Raw genomic sequence first — 18,399 nt, forward strand, 5'->3', positions numbered from 1 at the left:
GAGGCTTCCTATGTTTATTGGGGGTCAATACAGACTGGCGCACAGGGCTGGAATAACTTAAAAATGTCCCAAGGCTCTGGCTTGGTACTCTACACAACCCTAGGGGACTCCGGGGCTATTTACAGGGGCTGTACAAGAGGGGAGGGGGAGACCCACCAGGGCTTTCCCGGGAGCTGCCTGTTGCGTTGCTCTGCTCTTTAAAAAATGGGGTGGGGGTGTCAACAGGCCCTAGCGGGGACCCCCCCACCCAGCCAGGATGCCCGCCACCTAGGGACACCCCCCATTGCCAGAATGCCTGCCACTTAGACGCACCCTCCAGCCCCATGGCCAGGACCCCTGCTGCCTTGCTTACAACCTCCTTTATTCCACCCAGCCTCCAGCCCCTCCACAGCAGCAGGGCATGAGGCCAGGCTGACCCCCTCCCCCCAGCCCTGGGCACGCGTGGGCAGCTCGTGCCTATCCAAGGGAGGTGCAGCCGTGCCAGGCCCCAGGTCGTACCAGCTCCGGTGAGGCCATGACCCACCTGGGGCCCTGCTCCCCCCATGGGGCCAAGGGGGCTGTACCCCGAGCAGCACTGAGTCCCCCTGGAGGTCTAGCTTCCCCAGGGGCTGCCTGCAGGGCCCCTCTCACCCACTGGCCCTGAGCTGAGGCAGCCAACCAGGGGGGAGGGAGGGCTGGGGTCAGAGCTGCCCCCAGGGAGGGGGCACAGTCCCTTGTGCTGCCCTGGGGGGGCTGCTGGGCAACAGGGGCGAGCACTGGGATAGCCATGGGCACCGGGGCACTTTCCCCATGGCTTCCAGCTCCATCACCCCTGCCCACGAGCTCAATCAACACTGTCCTACCCCCACCCAAGGGGCAGCCAGGGCCCGAGTCACTGCCATGGCCTAGGCTGGGACCACCCCCGAGGACCCAGCACTCGCCGTGGCACCTGCTCCGCACTGCTGTGCCTAGAGGGGGTTCCCCCTTGTCCCTGTGCTGGGGAGACTTGTGATCTCTCGGCCACCCAGGGAGATGGGGCTCCCCTCTGGCCCAGAGCTGGAGGTGGATGAAACTGTGGGCCCATTGGCTACACTGCTGTCCCAAGCGCCTAGCTTCTCACTCTGGCCCCACTGCATCGCCCCCAACCCAGAGCCCCCTGCCCTGCCCTCAGCCCACAGAGGCCTGTCAAACCTGGAGTGCCCCCCTGTATCCTGAGCCCCCCCACACCCCAGAGCATCCCACCCTGCCGCTCCCAGAGGGCCCTGCCCTGCCACTTATCACCCCACCACCTGCCAAGGTTGGGAATGCCTCCCCTACACTGGGGCCAGTGGCTCAGTGACACCCCACAATTGGCCTGGGGAGCCCCCTCCTGCGCTAGGCTGGGCATACCCCACTGGCCCCAGCCCGGCAGAGCCAGGCCCAGCCCCTCACCCCAGAGGGGAACAGTGCCTGGTGCCCGTGCTCTCCCTGTGAGCCCCTATGAGCAGCAGGGCAGGCCCCAGGCCTAGGCCCAGCAGAGGAGAGGCCGGGTTCACAGGCCAGAGAGGTCAGGGGCATTTCCCCTACAGGCCGAGCTGCTGGCCAGATCCGTCCCAGCGCTGCACTGGCTCCAGGCCAGGGAGCCTGGGGGGACCCCCCACCCCCAGTGAGGACGGGCAGGGATCTAGAGCTGCAGCTGGCTGGCAATGCTCGTCACCACGGTGCGGAAGGCCAGCGAGGTGCCGGACAGGCGCCGGAAGAGCACGCCGGTGAGGCCAAGGCGCTGCAGCCGGCACACCTCCGCCTCGAAGTGGCAGAAGTGCTCGCTGGCGCTCTTGGCGTGCGTGCAGGACAGGAGGAAGGGCTCCAGCTGGCGGCAGCGGCAGCTGGCCGAGTCCGTGGCCTGGCGCAGGGCAGCCATCATGGCCTCGGGGGGGTGGGTGCTGGTCACCTTCACATTCCAGGTACATCGGAGCAGCCGGGGTTCTGCTTCCTTTTGATTCCAAGGTAAATTGCAACTGTGGGCGGAAGGAGCAGAGGGGGCGTCAGCCGGGCGGGAAGGGGGCTGCAGGGGGCCGTGCAGGGTCCCTCGCTGGGGGGCTGGGTCGCTGCCGAGACACCGCTGGGGTGGAGGCATGTGCTGCCAGAGCGCCACAGCAAGGGGGCAATTGTGTGTGGAGGCCAGGTTCTGGGCAGCCCCAGCGGGCTGGGAAGGGACAGGGTGGGACAGGGCTATCCCAGTGGGCTGGGATGGGGCGGGGTAGGACGGGATAGGGCGGGATAGGGCTGCCCCAGCAGGCAGGTCGGGGCGGGATAGGGCTGCCCCAGAGGGCTGGGAAGGGACGGGGCGGGGCGGGACAGGGCTGCCCCAGCAGGCAGGTTGGGGCAAGACAAGGCTGCCCTAGCGGGCTGGGAAAGGACAGGGCGGGGCGGGGCAGGACAGGGCTATCCCAGCAGACAGGGTGGGGCAGGGCGGGACAGGGCTGCCCCAGCAGGCAGGTCGGGGCGGGATAGGGCAGAGCAGCACGTACCTTGTGAGCGCAGGTCCCCCGATTCTCTCAGGTTCGTCTGCGACCCTGTGGCGGGGACAGAGCTGCAGTTAGTGGCAGAGCCGAGGCGCTGTGCTGCACTCGGAGGAAGCAGCGGTGGGTGCTGGGTACGGATAGACAGGGCTGCTCCCGGCCCTCCCCGCAGGCGTATGCCCACAGCCCCAGCCCCAGGGGGCCGCATGGTTTCCTTTAAGACTGAAGATGTCTCTGGGCTGGCAGGCTGTTGATTCCTCCATAGGGCGGCAGAGTGGGGCAGAGGGGGAATGACAGAGGGCATCCGAGGCTGCTCCAGATGGGGCACGCAGCCCCCCGGGTCCCTCAGCCCTCCGAATGAATCCGCATGCTGGTAGCTAGGCCATGGGCCCGGCCGTGCTCCACCCCCAGCAGATGGGGCAAGATGGGAGCAACCAGACAGGGAGGGGCAGCATCTCTGCCACTTTGGGGGGGGGCCGGAGCAGGATGCTGCATCACGAACCCCTCTGAGAGCTGCGGAAGGAGACCCCCATTCCCCCCTCTTGCTCGCAGCACTAGGGCCCAGAAGGACCCAGCGTGGGCACCTCACCCCATGCAGCCGGGCATGGGCACCACCAGGGGGCTCAATTCTGGGGCTGCGGGTGCAGCAAGGCCCTGCCCTGGGGGAACCTCTGTGCCCAGGTGTATGGGTCACCCCGCAGGAACAGGTGGGGACAAGGGGCTTTTGGAGAGGACCCCAAGTATTCTCAGACCCCCACAATGTGAGCCCTAAATGTCTGTATGGTGGCATGGGTAGGGGTCCACACTGCCCTTGGGCACAGGAGCCACGGCCCGGCCCTGTGGATTGCAGTGCACATACAGCTCCCTGCTGTCCAGCCCGATCCCACCCCACGCCCCGAATAGAGTTCCCGGGCACTGGGAGATCCCCCGGCTTTCAGGCTGGGGAAGTCCGCTACAAGACCTGGAATGAGAAAGAAAAGGTACGAAGAGAGAGCACGCGAGGGGGGGACAGAGCGAGGGTGGGGGGACAGAGCGAGGGGGGAGCGGAAGCAGCGGCACTTACTGATTTTGGCTCCTTGAGGCACAGAGGCGCCAGAGACGCACCTGTTAGAGTTCTGCCGCTTAGACGGGTCAAGAGTGACCCTGAAACAGAGAAGGCCGGAGTGAAGGGGGAGCAGAGAGCTAGAGACCAGAGGCAGGAGGTGCCCATGCCAGGCACACGGCTCAAGCAAGGAAACTTGGCACCCAGACCCTGGGGCCCAACCTGGGGGTTCCCACAACGCCCCCTGCTGGGAGAGGCTGGCACTGGATTTGCTGGGAGCGCCACCACAGCCACCACCCCGAGCCTGCCCCCCCACAGCGCCCCCTGCAGGGAGAGGCTGGCACTAGATTTGCTGGGAGCGCCACCACAGCCACCGCCCCCACCTCGCCCCCCCCCACAGCGCCCCCTGCAGGGAGAGGCTGGCACTGGATTTGCTGGGAGCGCCACCACAGCCATCACCCCCGCCTCGCCCCCCATAGCGCCTCCTGCCAGGAGAGGCTGGGACTGGATTTGCTGGGAGCGCCACCACAGCCACCGCCCCCGCCTCGCGCCCCCCCCCAGCGCTCCCTGCTGGGAGAGGCTGGCACTGGATTTGCTGGGAGCGCCACCACAGCCATCACCCACAGCGCCCCCTGCTGGGAGATGCTGGCACTGAATTTGCTGGGAGCTCTACCACAGCGCCCCCTGCTGGAAGAGGCTGGCACTGGATTTGCTGGGAGCCCCCCACAGCCACCACCCCCAGCCTGCCCCCCATAGCGCCTCCTGCAAGGAGAGGCTGGAACTGGATTTGCTGGGAGACCCCCACAGCCACCACCCGCACCCTGCTCCCCAGAGCCCCCCTGCTGGGAGAGGCGTGGACTAGAGGAGTTGGGAGTGTTCCCCTCCACAGCCAGCACCCCGCTCCTTGCCCCACGCCGAGTGCTGGGCCGGGGGCACTCACCTCCGCGTCAGCTTGGAGGTGAGTTTGCTGAAGAGGTTGGAGGTGGCGCGGCTGCGGCTCTGAGGCAGCGGCGTGGCCTCGTGGGACAGCGTGGGGGAGGTGGGTGGCCCGTTCTGCACGGTCCCGCGCCGATCCCGCACCTGACCCCCGTGGAAGGTGCTGCGGATGGTGGTGCCACGCGAGAGGCGGGTGCGGTCTGAGGACGAGGCGATGCTGTGGGTGGAGGGCGACGCGGGGGGCACCCGGTTGGTGATGGAGCTGGGAGGAGGGGAGAGAGCCCCATTGTGAGCTTCACATACTGTTGTTCTCCCAACCACCCCCCATGCACCTCTTGCCCCATAACCTCCATGCACCCTCTCCTCCCCACCCCCTACCCCCTCCTCTTCCCCACCCCATGCACCTCCTGACCCACAACCCATCTATCCCCTGCCCCATAACCCCCACACACCCCTCTCCTCCCCACCCCTTATCTATCCCCTCCACCATAACTGCCACATATCCTCTCCTCCCAACCACCCTTCCTGCCCCACAACCCCCATGCACCCTCTCCTCCCAACCACCCTCATGCACCTCCTGCCCCATAAGCCCCAGGGACCCTCTCATCTGCACCCCTTATGTACCCCCTGCCCCATAATGCCCACAGGGTAGGTCGGGGAAGGGGGCCCTGCGAGGGTATCCCGGGATGTGTCATGGCGCTGCCCGCGGGGCACTGGGGGGCGGGGGGGTTGCTGGGGGAAGGGGGTCCTGTGAGGTTAACCCGGGATCTGTCATGGCGCTGCCCACGGGGCTCCGGAACAGGGCAAGTGGAAAGTGGCCAGGGCGGCCAGGGTCCACGGGAAGGAAGGGGTGGGGGGGGGAGTGCCTACCCCAGCGCAGCAGCCCCTCCCCCCAGGCCAGCCTGCCTGCGGGGATGGGAGAGCGACCACCTGTGGCCCTGCGCTGGGAGCCTGGAGCTGTGGCAGCCCCATCTCAGAACCTGGTATCCCCCCCCTGGGCCCATCCAGCCTGTCATCCGTCCCCTCCCCGACCAGACCCCTGGGCCCCTTCCCGGCAAGCCCCTGTCCCAGCCCGGCTACCTGTTCTCCTTGCCGTTGTGCAGCAGCGAGTGGCGGTCGGTGCCGGGCCGCTCCGTGCACACGTACGTGTTCCTCCGCGTCATTACGCTCGACGGGATGTTGTTCTGCAAGGGACCGCGTGGGGCTGAGTCCCAGATCTGCGGGGCCCACCCGGTGCCCGCTACCCGCAGGGGCAGGGACATGGGAGCACCAGCTGGCTGGGAGACAGGCCCTTCCCCTGGGCCACATGCCATTCCCCCGGCACACACCCCTACCGCCCATGCCGCATGGCCCACACCACTCCCTGAGGTACCCTGACCGTCCCCTGGGGGCACACGCCGCTCCCCACAGCACCCTGCCCTGCTACCATCCCCCGGGGGCACCCGCCACTCCCCATGGCAAATCGCCCCACTGCCCATCCCCTGGGGGCACCCGCCACTCCCCATGGCAAATCGCCCCACTGCCCATCCCCTGGGGGCACCCGCCACTCCCCATGGCAAATCGCCCCACTGCCCATCCCCTGGGGGCACCCGCCACTCCCCATGGCAAATCGCCCCACTGCCCATCCCCTGGGGGCACCCGCCACTCCCTATGGCAAATCGCCCCACTGCCCATCCCCCGGCGGCACCCACCACTCCCCATGGCAAATCGCCCCACTGCCCATCCCCTGGGGGCACCCGCCACTCCCCATGGCAAATCGCCCCACTGCCCATCCCCTGGGGCACATACCACCCTGTCACCCGGCCCAGCCTGCCTACCCCTCCTGCCAGCCCCTCTGCCTGTCCCTTTTCCCACCCCCACTGTCCAACCTGGGGCCTGCCCCCTGCCCCAGCACACCCCCTCACCGTGTTGATGGTGCTGTCCTTGCGCCGGTCGGGGATCTCTGATTTGTTGGGGTTGTTGGCGCTGCTCACCATGGGGCTGGAGGGGGGGATCCCGCGCCCGCTGCTCACCACGCTGCAGCTGGCCTTACGCGAGGGCATCCGCTCCTCCTTCAGCTCTGCCTCCCCGGTGCTCGTGGGGCTCCTCTTAGGGTGCATGGGGACCGGTGAGGGGCCACCTGTGGGCAGGGGATAGCTCTGACATCCTGCCTGGGAGCCTTGGCTGCTGCCCAGACTGGGTAGAGGGGGCAGCAGGCGGGGCTGGCTGGCATTGGGGGCTCCATCTTGCTCTCCCGTAGGGTTTTACTCAGTCACAGTCCCCCTGAACTCCCCCACCTACTGCCCTAACCCCTCCCCTGAACTTCCCACAGCTCCTCACTGCCCTGACCCCCCCTGGCTCCCCATTCCCTCTCCCCACAGCCCCCACACTGCCGTGATCCCTCCCCTGAACTCCCCATGGCCTCCCATTGCCCTGACCCCTCCCCCAAACTCCCCACTCCCATCCCCTTGAACTCCCTCCAGCCCCCACTGCCCTGACCCCTCCTCCTAAACTCCCCACAGCCCCCACACTGCCCTGACCCCTCCCCTGAACTCCCCATGGCCTCCCATTGCCCTGACCCCTCCTCCTAAACTCTCCACAGCCCCCACACTGCCCTGACCCCTCCCCTGAACTCCCCACTGCCCTGATCCCTACCCCAAACTCCCCACTCCCATCCCCCTGAACTCCCCACAGCCCCGAGCTCTCCCCTGAACTCCCCACAGCCGTCTGTACCCATTCCCCAGAACTCCCGGGCAGCACCTGGCGCCCAGCTACCCTTTCACCCTGGTGCCCCATGGGGTTCTGCTCAGCAGGTGCCCAGCAGCCCTCAGGATACAGGGACCCGCTGCTGTGCGCAGGGGCTGAGTGGGGCAGCCTGGCACTCACAGAAGTCACTGTGCCGCCGCTGCCGGTGGTAGGTGGAAGAGCTGCGCTGGCTCTTGCCATGGGAGGACGACTTGCTGGTGCCGTTGGAAACCTCGCTGGGTGCCCGCACCCGGGCCAGGGAGAGGCTGCTGCCTGTGCGTGACTCACTCCCCTCCACCTGCCGAGAGAGGACACCCGTTACCCCCGCCTTGGCAACCCTGCCCTGCACCTAGGCGCTGGCTGGAGTCCAGGTGGGTGGCGCTGGCCAGAGGTGGAAGGTGATCCCAGGGTGCCCCCTAGAGCCAGCTCCTTTGCGCCTGTGGCCAACCCGCCGTGCCGTGCTGCCAAGCCAGCGCACACCCAGCACGGAGCGTGCTGCCCAGGCCAGCCAGCGGTCCATGTCTGCCAGGGGAGCCCCTGCCTAACAGGAGCGGGGGCTGCTCCCCTCTCGCCCTTGCACCAGGGCTGGGGCCGGCCCAGTTTGGAGAAGGGAGCCTGAGCCACAGCCCCCTCCAGGAGAGAAACCTGGGGGCCGTGTCCTGTTTGCTGTCTGGTCAGTCACCCCTGGTCTCCTGGGCCCACTCCTGGGCGCTGCTCCCCAAGCCCAGACCCCGCCATGGACTCCCCCGAGTTGCCCTCGGTAACAAAGTGGAAGTTTTCTGTAATGGTTCTATGAAGCTGAGGCATGCCTCAGTTTCCCTCTGTATGTTGCACGGCTGCCCAGTGGCTGCAAAAGGGTTAACAGTGTGCGTGTGTGGAGGGGATAGCTGGCTGCCTGGGGGAACGAATTCAGCCATTGAAGAACTGGCTCAACAGTGGGTCCAGCAACACAGAGATCCCGCCAAAGGATGAACCATCCCCAAGGTGCAGCAGGACACCCAGCTGGCAGACCTGGGGAACAAGGCCTCAGGGGCTGGGATACCGGCTGCCTTCTGGAGGAGCTCAGGAGCCCAGACCTGGAGAGCTAAGGGGGATGGGGGAGGGAGCCGTCCCTGCTTGGCTGGCTCCTCAGGCTCGGCCAGGCTGGTCTCTGGCCTAGCCTCGGTCTCTGCGCTGATTCAGGCCGGTCAGAGGCGGGAGCCAGGCACTAACACATGGCTGCCTTGCTCTGCAGAGGCTCGGTGACACTCCTGGGAGCATCGTGCAGCCGTGGAAGGGGACGGTGCAGGGCTCCGCAGGACACCGACTGGGCTAGACTTGCTGCAGGGAGTCGGCGTCGCTGGCGCCCAAGGCCCAGTCTTGCTGTCCTGGATGCCGGGGGCCTGGCCCTGTGGAACCGGGCAGGTTCTCGGGGCCCGGCCCACGACAGGGGTCACTCCCCGGAGACTGATCACAGGCTGGGGAACAGACCAGCCCCTGTGACTACGTGACACCCTCTCACGCCAGCCCCAGCCCCCCTCTGGCCCCTGCAGCCAGATCTTGGCTGCAGGGCGTGGAGCTGGCAGCTGCCCCGTGTGGTTGCTGCCCCTCCCAGTTCAGAATCGCTGGCACATTTCACCCTGCCTCAAAATACCATCACAGAGGCTCAAACTATATGTATACCTCCCCCACCCCCAATCGGGAAGTGGACCAAAACATGCCCCCATGGTTAACCAGCAGAATAATAGAGATGGTTAGAGACAAAAAGACATCTTTAAAAATCCTACTGAGGGAAACAGAAAGGAGCCTAAACTCTGGCGAGGCAAGTGTACAAGTGTAACTAGGAAGGCCAAAAAACGAATTTGAAGAGCATCTAGCAAAAAACACAAAACAGCCAAAAAATAAACGTCAAACACATCAGAAGCAGGAAACCTGGCAAACAATCCGTGGGGTCGCTGGACAATGGAGGGACTAAAGGAGTGCTCCGGGAAGACAAGGCCGTTGTGGAGAAGTTAAATGAATTCTTTGCATCAGTCTTCACTGCAGAGGAGGTGAGGGAGATTCCCACCCCTGAGCCATTCTTTTTAGGTGACAGATCTGAGGAACTGTCCCAGATTGAGGTGTCGATAGAGGAGGGTTGGGGACAAATTGATCAACTAAACAGTAGTAAGTCACCAGGGCCAGATGGTATCACCCAAGAGTTCTGAAGGAACTCAAATATGAAATCGCAGAACTGCCACAAGGTTACGTACCTGTAACTGGAGGTTCTTCGAGATGTGTGGTCTCTATCTGTATTCCACTGAGGGTTAGACGCATGCGCCATGTGTCCGAGCCAGAGATTTGGAAGTAGTAGCATCTGTCGGTCCGCACATGTGCCCTTGCTCCGCCTCATGGTTTGGTCTGAGGCGATAAAGGGCAGGGTGGACTGACTGTGCCCTCAGTTCCTTCTCTCCACTGCAAGTCGCACAGATCCGCAGCAGAGGGGAAGGAGCATGGGACTGGAATTCAAATAGGGACCACACATCTTGAAGGAAAGAGAAGGTTCGTACCGAGCTCCACGGGGCCACCCCACACGTCTGTAAGCGGCACGTCGTGAAACGTGGCCGTAGCCGATGCTTGTGCTCTTGTGGAATAGGCTTGTACCTCAAGGGGCAGTGCACCTCCTGCCATGGAGACCGGACTGGGTCTCCATGGCAGGAGGTGCACTCCCGGGTTTCTCAGGCTGATGTACTGTGGGGGCAGTCCCCGGCCGGGGTCTGACTGCGGTCTCATGGCGACTTCCATGAGGTGGTTCTCGAGGCGGAGATCCCGGCCTGCCTGGGTACGGCTTGGGAAGGAGAGGCGGATACGGCACCTGGAAGCAGCATGGGCTTCTCCGAAGCAGTAAAGGCAGCACTTAGCTCGTCACTGACCAAGAATGAGTGATGGCAGGAGGTGCAGATCCTGAACCCCGATGTCTTTGGCATAACCCAGTACCCAGGCCTGGTTGCTGGTGAGGGTGAGGGGGGAGAGCAGGAGACTGGTACAATGGCATCCCGAAGTCCCTAACAATCCTAAAAACTCAATTACTGTAAAACCAACAAAAATACTAACCACATAGAGGTAGAAAACCATCTTTTCCCCCCTGCGTTTTAGAAAGGGCATCACAAGAGACAAGAGAACAGCAGAAATTCTGATTTGGACCATGCGGCGATGAGAAGGAACTGAGAGCATGGTCAGCCCACACTGCCCTTTATCGTCTCAGACAAAACCATGAGGTGTAGCAAGTGCACATGTGTGGACCAAGGGACACTACTACCGGCTCTGAATGCATGGCATGTGTGCATAACCCTCAGCGGAAGAGAATAGGGACCATCACTCGAAGAACTGTGGTATGTAACCTATTGCTTACATCAGCCTCTGTCCCAGATGACTGGAGGATAACTAATGTGATGCCAATTTTTAAAAAAGGCTCCAGAGGTGATCCTGGCTATTACAGGCCAGTGAGCCTAGCTTCAGTACCGAGTAAACTGGTTGAAACTATAGTAAAGTACACATAAATAAACGTGATATGCTGGGGAAGAGTCAATATGGGTTTTGTAAAAGGGAAATCATGCTTCACCAATCTATTAGAATTCTTTGAGGGAGTCAACAAGCCTGAGGACAAGGGTGATCCCGTGGATATAGTGTTCCTGGATTTTCAGAAAGCTTCCCTCACTAAAGGCTCTTAAGCAAAGTGAGCAGTCCTGGGATGAGAGGAAAGGTCCTCTCATGGATCAGTAACTGGTTAAAAGACAGGAAACAAAGGGTAGGAATAAATGGTCAGTTCTCACAGTGGAAAGAAGTAAATAGCGGGGTCCCCTAGGGATCCGTACAGGGACCAGTGTTGTTCAACGTATGATCTGGAAAAAGGGGCGAACAGTGAGGTGGCAAAGTTTGCAGATGATACAAAATTACTCAAGATAGTTAAGTCCAAAGCTGACCTCACTAAACTGGGTGCCTGGACAACAACATAGCAGATGAAATTCAAATTTTGATAAATGCAAAGTAATGCACATTGGAAAACATAATCCCAACTATTCATACAAAATGATGGCATTGAAATTAGCGGTTCGCACTCAAGAAAAAGATCTTGGATAGTTCTCTGAAAACATCCACTCGATGTGCAGCGGCAGTCAAAAAAGCTAACAGAATGTTAGGAACCATTAGGAAAGGGATAGATAATAAGACAGAAAATATCACAATGGCACTATATAAATCAATGGTACGCCCACACCTTGACTAATGTGTGCAGCTCTGGTCACCCCATCTCAAAAAAAGATATATTAGAGTTGGAAAAGGTACAGAGAAAGGCAACAATAATGATGAGGGGGAATGGAACAGCTTCTGCATGGGGAGAGATTAGAACAGGGGTCGGCAACCTTTCAGAAGTGGTGTGCCGAGTCTTCATTTATTCACTCTAATTTAAGGTTTCGCGTGCCAGTAATACATTTAGAAGGTCTCTTTCTATAAGTCTATAATATATATAACTAAACTATTGTTGTATGTAAAGTAAATAAGGTTTTTAAAATGTTTAAGAAGCTTCATTTAAAATTAAATTAAAATGCAGAGCCCCCCAGACTGGTGGCCAGGACCTGGGCAGTGTGAGTGCCACTGAAAATCACCACACATGCCGCCTTCGGCATGCGTGCCATAGATTGCCTACCCCTGGATTAGAAAGACAGGGACTGTTCATATTTGAACTATGGGAGTTATGACAGAGGTCTATAATTGTGACTGGTATGGAGAAAGTGAATAGGGAAGTGTTATTTACCCCTTCACATAACACAAGAACCAGGGATCACCTAATGAAATTAATAAGCAGCAGGTTAAAAACAAACATAAGGAAGCCAATGCCCAGTCAACCTGTGGAACTCCCTGCCAGGGGATGTTGTGAAGGCCAAAAGCATAACTGGGTTCAAAAATAACAAGATAAGATCATGGAGGATAGGCCCATGGATGGCTGTTAGCCAAGATGGCCAGGGACGCAACCCCATGCTCTGGGTGTTCCTAAATCCCTGACTATCAGAAGGTGGGACTGGATGAATCACTCAATAATTACCCTGTTCTGTTCATTTTCTCTGAAGCACCTGGCACCAGCTACTGGGCTAGGTGGACCATTGGTCTGGCCGCTCTTATGTGCACGGCTCTGTGACACTCCGCACCCCATAGTGCTATGATTATGGTATGGTTAGAATATAATTACGATGCATCTTGTACAAAAGATATCATGCGAGGTGTCAATGGAAAAGTTATGGTTTGCTGGATACGATTATCCTATTTGTATGCATCATGTTTGTATTTGGAGTTATAAATATTGACTATGCACCTGTCTTTCAAATGTGTTTGCTCCTGGATAACACCCACAAAGCTTTACATCCAGTCTAGCCAGCATGTTGGGATTGGCCTGTCCAAGTGGAATGGCCCATCAACAAAGACAACGGGCCATGGGAAAAGCTTATCCTCACCTGTGGACGCTTCAGTCAGCGAATGAGTAATGGCTGTCATGACTCATCGAAGCATGCAAGGGCATGTGACTAGATAAGGGGACACTGGACTCCATTTTAGTGCCTGTATTTTTCCACAAACTGGGTTGGGAGCTTGGCTTAAAACAAAGAAGTTCCTTCCACATGAAGTCACTTCCCCCTTTTACAGTTTATTCCAACACGCGGTGCCTCACTCCCTTTACAACAAAACACCTTAGGAACAAAGACTGAACAGGGGAAGGGGGATCCCAGGCAGGAAAGAAGGAAGCCTGCCTGTGCAGGGAAGCTGGGCGGACAGTTTGTACTATCTAACTATCTAATCCTAGCCAGTTTAGAGAACTTGGATTGCGGTTTTGTTTGATTTCTTATGGTAACGTACTTTGATCTGTATGCTGTTACTTATAATCACTTAAAAGGGAGCCCAGGCTGGTGAGACAGAGGGTTCAGCGATACCCCAGTTCCAGGTTGCATCCCGGGGGGCAAAAGCGTCACAGGTTCCCCACGGATCCTCCCCACCCCCCGATCAGACCCCAGGCTCCCCTGGGCCCACACTCACCTCGTTCTTCCTGCCCAGCAGGAGGTAGGTGGCCGTGACCTCGTTGTATTTTTGGCTGTTCAGGGCTTCCTTGATCTCCTCGCGGGTGTATCCCATTCCCACCATCACCTCTGGGAGAGAGGGGATGGATTCAATTCTGGCACAAACATCCCCCCCCCCCCCCGCCCCCGGGGCAGGTGCCATGCGGTGCCCAGCCCCCGCCGGATGGCACAAGCCCCGTGTCCCCTGGGCTAGATGCTGGGCCCATGGGCAGCGCCCATTTGCCCAGGTACTACTGAGCCCTGTGGGGGCTGGAATGAAGGGGTCACATCCCGGCCCTGGGACCCTGTGCAGCTGCCCTGGGGGGAGTTGGACAAGGGTCCAGGCCGTGGCCTCACTCTGTCCCACAGCCAGTCAGCTCGGGCCACTTCAGTGAGCCCTCCCCAAGCTGGCGCAAGCAGAGCCCCTCCCTGAACCCCAGAGGGACTGCGGGCAAATGATCCCCTGACGGGCGTCCCCCCCTTGGCCATCGGGGTCCAAGCAATGGTGCCCACTCAGCACAGCAGGGCCCTGGGCCCTCACCGATGCGCTTGGTGTCCCCAAAATCCTCCTCAGGCTCCTTGTAGGGCTTCAGCTCGTCGCCCTCGTAGCCGATGTTGATCCATTTGTCCTTCATGATTTGCTGAGAGAGACGGGACAGATTAGAGGGGTTCAGGCCTCCCTGATCTCGAGACCAAGCACCCCTCCCCCTCCCATGGGGACAGGGGACGCGTCTGCCTCCCACCACGCACCCAACACCCCGCCCCCACACACAACCCGGACAAGGGCTGTGTCTCCCCCCTGTCACGCACCCATCCCCCACACACACCAGGACAGGACCACGTCTGCCTCCCACCATGCACCCATCACACACACACACACACACACACACACACACACACACACAGCCCCCCACCAGGACAGGGGCCATGTCTCCCCACCACGCACTCCTCCCCCTCCACAACCGGAACAGGGGACACATCTGTCCCTTGCCACTTACCCATCACCCCCCCACACACTGGGACAGGAGCTGTGCCTTCCCCCCGCCATGCACCCATCACCCCCCCCATGGGAAGGGGCCAAGTCTCCCTGCCCCGCACCCATCACTCTGCCCCTGCCCCAGGACAAGGCCTGTCTTTCCCTGCCAGGCACCCATCATACCCCCACCCCCACTGGCACAGGGGCCGAGTCTCCCCGCCCAGCACCCCTCAGGACACAGCCTGCATCTCCCCGCTGGGGAACAGGCTGTGTCTTCCCACCAGGTGCCCCCACTGGGCAGGCCCCCCACCCCTGACAGAGCTGCAGACCAGGAATAGAGACAAAGGGCTCAGCACTCTCCTTCCAGTGCACCTGGGCCCCATCCCCACTGCTGTGGGGCAGGGAGCCCGGTAGCCCAAATTCTGGCCCCCAAGGAGCCCCCATGGGCCTGCGGGAGCTGCACCTCCCCTCCCTGCAGGCTCCGCAGACCCCACCCGCCCAGAGGGCTGAGCTCTGTGGGGGCTGCACGGAGCCTGCCTGGGTCCCAGACACCCTGTAATTATCCCCTGAGTCAATTACACTAATTACAGTCATTGGGGAGACAGCGTCAGGCAGGGCCCCGCGCAGGCAGCATCAGCTTAATGAGAGCTCGCCCCCGTGGGGATTGGTGCCACTCGGGGGGCACAGAGCAGAGGGCAAGGATGGAGTCCCAGCTCCACGGACAGAGTTGGGGGGCGGGTAAATGGGGCCACGGAGCACAGGAGCGGCAGGGTGAGGAAGTGGGAATGTTGGTAATACTTTTATGATGCCCCTGTGTGCCTCAGTTTCCCTCTGGGCTTTGCACTGCTCTGCACGGGGTGTAAAGGATTAAACAGTTACTCCGGGGGCAGAGGCGGGGCTGGGTCACCGCACTGTCTGGGGGCTGCCAACCGGTTGTTCAGGACTGGCCGTAACCGACCCAGATCGACGGAGGGCCCAGAAAGCCAGTGGCCGGGACGTTCCTGCTAGCCCCGGCTCGGCTGCCTTGCTCTGCTGAGGCTGCCGGAGTTGCTGTGAAGCATCGCACCAGGAAAGGGACGGTGCAGCCGGCTGGGCTGGACTTGCTTCAGGGAGCCGGGGTCGCGGGAGCCCAAGGCCCAATCTCGCAGTCCTGGAGGCTATGGGCCTGGTCCTGCAAAACTGGGGATCCTTGGGGCCCGGCCCACCCAAGGGACTGAGCACAGACCGGCCCCTGTGGGTCCATGACAGGGGAATGCCACGAGGTCCCAGTTCTCCCCGGGGCTCTCACCTCCAGGGTGCAGCGCTTGGCAGGGTTGAGCACCAGGAAGCGGCGCAGGATGGTCTCGCAGTCTGTGGACATGTAGAAGGGGACGCGGTACTTGCCTCGCAGCACGCGCTCCCGCAGCTCCTGGGGGGACGAGGGAGGGGCAAGTCAGGCAGGGTTCCCCCAGCCAGCCTCCCTGCCTGCCCGGGACCTGCCGAGCCATCCCCAGGGACTTAGCTAGGAGCTGGCCCCACTCCCCCTCCCCATACAATGGGGGGGGGGGTCAACTCCGCTGTGAGGCAAGGACCGGGCTCTGCTCGCAGGCCCCAGCTCTGTGCCCTGGCAATTGGGAAAGGGCAGGCTCTGGCTACAGGGGCCCAGAGCCTCTTCTGTGATGCGGGGTACAAGGCCCTGCAGAAAACACCGCCCGACCTAGAGATTGCCTTTCTGCTGGGCTAAGTGCTGGCCCTGCCACCATGCCCCCCGACACTCCCAGGACCCCCACCCCCCTGAGACACCCCCCCCATTCCCATGTCCCACCCAGACACCCCCTCATCCCCATGTCTCCCCCAGGACCCCCAGACACCTCCATTCCCATGTCCCCCCAGGACCCCCAGACACCCCCTCATCCCCATGTCTCCCCCAGGACCCCCAGACACCTCCATTCCCATGTCCCCCCAGGACCCCTCCATCCCTGTGTGCCCCATGTCCCCCATCCCCCCACCCACCCACCTTGAGGTTCTGCCCATCAAAGGGCAGCGAGCCGCTGACCAGGGTGTAGAGGATGACGCCCAGGCTCCAGATGTCGACCTCGGGCCCGTCGTATTTCTTGCCCTGGAAGAGCTCGGGGGCGGCGTACGGGGGGCTCCCGCAGAACGTGTCCAGCTTGGAGCCCAGTGTGAACTCATTGCTGAACCCGAAGTCGGCGATCTTGATGTTGGCGTCGGCGTCCAGCAGCAGGTTCTCCGCCTGGGGAGGGATGGGGGGCACAGCAGGGTCCGGCCATGCCCCCACAGCCCGGGGGCTGGGGTACGTCAGGGTCCAGCCCCACCCACAGCTGAGCGGGAGTTGGGGTACGTCAGGGTCAGGCCCCACCCCCACAGCCGGTGGGGAGGGGGTGGGAGGATAGGAGCAGTGCCTGGGAGGGAGGGAACAAGGGGGAGGGGTGCTGGGGCTCTCACCTTCAGGTCTGGTGTTTGTCTGGGGGGAGGGGAAGTACACGGGGGGCCGGGGGGATGCTCGGGCAGTGCCCTGGGCGGGGGGAGGGGCAGAACCCGGATGGGGTGACTCACCTTCAGGTCTCGGTGCACGATGTTCTTCTGGTGACAATAGTGCACAGCTGAGACGATCTGGGGGCAGAGCTGGCAGTGAGGGCAGCGAAGCGACTGACGCCATCCTCTGCCCCCCATCGCTCCCCCCACCCCCGCTCCTCCCCCAGGAGGGGAACTGCCCCTGTAAGGTGAGTGCCCTGCTGCCAGGAATCGATGGCTGGGAAGGAAGCGCCCACCTGGGTTTCCAGGCCAGCTCCCAACAGGGAGCCCTTAACCCCGCCCCCCCACACCACCACACACACATCTCACCCCTTTCACACAGCAAGGCTCTGAGTGCAACCCCCCCCCCCCTACAAAGTAAAAACACTTTTTTATATTTAACACTATTATAAATGCTGGAGGTGAAGTGGGGTTTGGGGATTGAGGCTGACAGCTCATGACCCCCCATGTAATAACTCGTGACCCCCAGTTTGAGATTCCCTGCACAAGACGGTCAGCAGCACAGCCCTTCCACCCTCCATTGCCCCCCCCCCCACTCCACACACACCACTCAGCCTTCACCCCATAGACTACGGCCAGCAACGCAGCGCTGCCACCACCTCACCCACAGAGCACGCGGTCCCCCCCCACAGGCACAGAACATGCAGCCCCCCCCCCCCCAAGTCAGAAGCACAGCCCCCCCCCACACACAGAGCACACAGCCCCCACACACACACAGAGCACGCAGCCCCCGAGCCATCAGCACAGCCCCCCCCCACAGAGCCTGCAGCCCCCCCCACACACAGAGCACGCAGCCCCCCGAGCCATCAGCACAGCCCCCCCACACACAGAGCATGCAGCCCCCCCACACAGAGCACGCAGCCCACCGAGCCATCAGCAGAGCCCCCCCAGAGAGCACGCAGCCCCCACGTGCAGAGCCAGCAGCCCCTCCCCACAAAACACACAGCCCCCACACACACACGCACAGAGCACACAGACCCCCATCCCTCAGACTAGAGCTGACCAGAGACCCCGCCCTGAGCTACAGTGACGTGCCCAACAGGGCAGGGGTTAGGGGTGCAGAACTCCCACCCTGCTCCCCACAGCACCCCCTGCTGATGGTGGTCAGGGCTCTGGTCCATTCCCCTTTCCCGATTCTGTCCTGACCTGTCTGAATTTTGCCCGGGCTTCCTTCTCCTTCATCCGTCCGTGTGACACGAGGTAGTCGAAGACTTCGCCTGGGGGGAGGGGGTGCTGTCAGGAGCAGTCGGTAGTGGCAGGGGGTAGTGCCAGGGAACCCGATGCCAGGAGGAAGGCTGGGGTGAAGGGGCTTTGGACAGATGTGCCCCTGCTGGACAGCTGCAGTCTCATGAATGCAGCTTTCCTGCTGGGAGGTCCATTACAGCAGGACATGGGGGGCATGGAGACCCCACACATTCCCCAAGAGCGGCCTCTGGCTCGCCCAGCCGCACCCTGCAGTGTCCACTGCGGGATGAGCCTGAGCCCAGGTGGCACCAGCCCGCAGGCACAGATGGGAGTCGCTCGAGGAGCCACTGGAACGGGTGGGAATGTGTACGCCCCCCGCCTGGCTCTCAGTGCCAGGGAGGCAGCTGCCAGGTGGGTGGCACCTGCAGGGGCCTGGTGGTTTGGCTTATTTTAAACCGAGCG

At 61.7% G+C, this 18,399-nt stretch overlaps 1 protein-coding gene across 2 annotated transcripts in view; it reads right to left on the minus strand.

The window, feature by feature from the left end:
• Positions 1–18,399, minus strand: part of MARK4 (microtubule affinity regulating kinase 4) — a 43,622-nt gene continuing 25,223 nt past the window's right edge. The window contains exons 6-18 of one of the 2 annotated variants that reach the window (XM_054010092.1): positions 17,899–17,969; positions 16,774–16,830; positions 16,214–16,450; positions 15,506–15,625; positions 13,783–13,882; positions 13,222–13,331; positions 7,324–7,480; positions 6,363–6,577; positions 5,539–5,642; positions 4,463–4,720; positions 3,544–3,623; positions 2,490–2,534; positions 1,812–1,976 (exon numbers count right to left, since the gene is read on the minus strand). In XM_054010092.1, coding sequence (XP_053866067.1) covers positions 1,912–1,976; positions 2,490–2,534; positions 3,544–3,623; positions 4,463–4,720; positions 5,539–5,642; positions 6,363–6,577; positions 7,324–7,480; positions 13,222–13,331; positions 13,783–13,882; positions 15,506–15,625; positions 16,214–16,450; positions 16,774–16,830; positions 17,899–17,969 — 1,619 coding nt within the window. In that variant the 3' untranslated portion in view covers positions 1,812–1,911. Of the gene's footprint in view, positions 1,977–2,489; positions 2,535–3,543; positions 3,624–4,462; positions 4,721–5,538; positions 5,643–6,362; positions 6,578–7,323; positions 7,481–13,221; positions 13,332–13,782; positions 13,883–15,505; positions 15,626–16,213; positions 16,451–16,773; positions 16,831–17,898; positions 17,970–18,399 lie in introns of both variants that reach the window. The other variant, XM_054010091.1, reaches the window with a different exon arrangement.

The sequence above is a fragment of the Malaclemys terrapin genome, chromosome 20 (assembly GCF_027887155.1).
Source record: "Malaclemys terrapin pileata isolate rMalTer1 chromosome 20, rMalTer1.hap1, whole genome shotgun sequence".
Lineage (NCBI taxonomy): Eukaryota > Metazoa > Chordata > Testudines > Emydidae > Malaclemys > Malaclemys terrapin.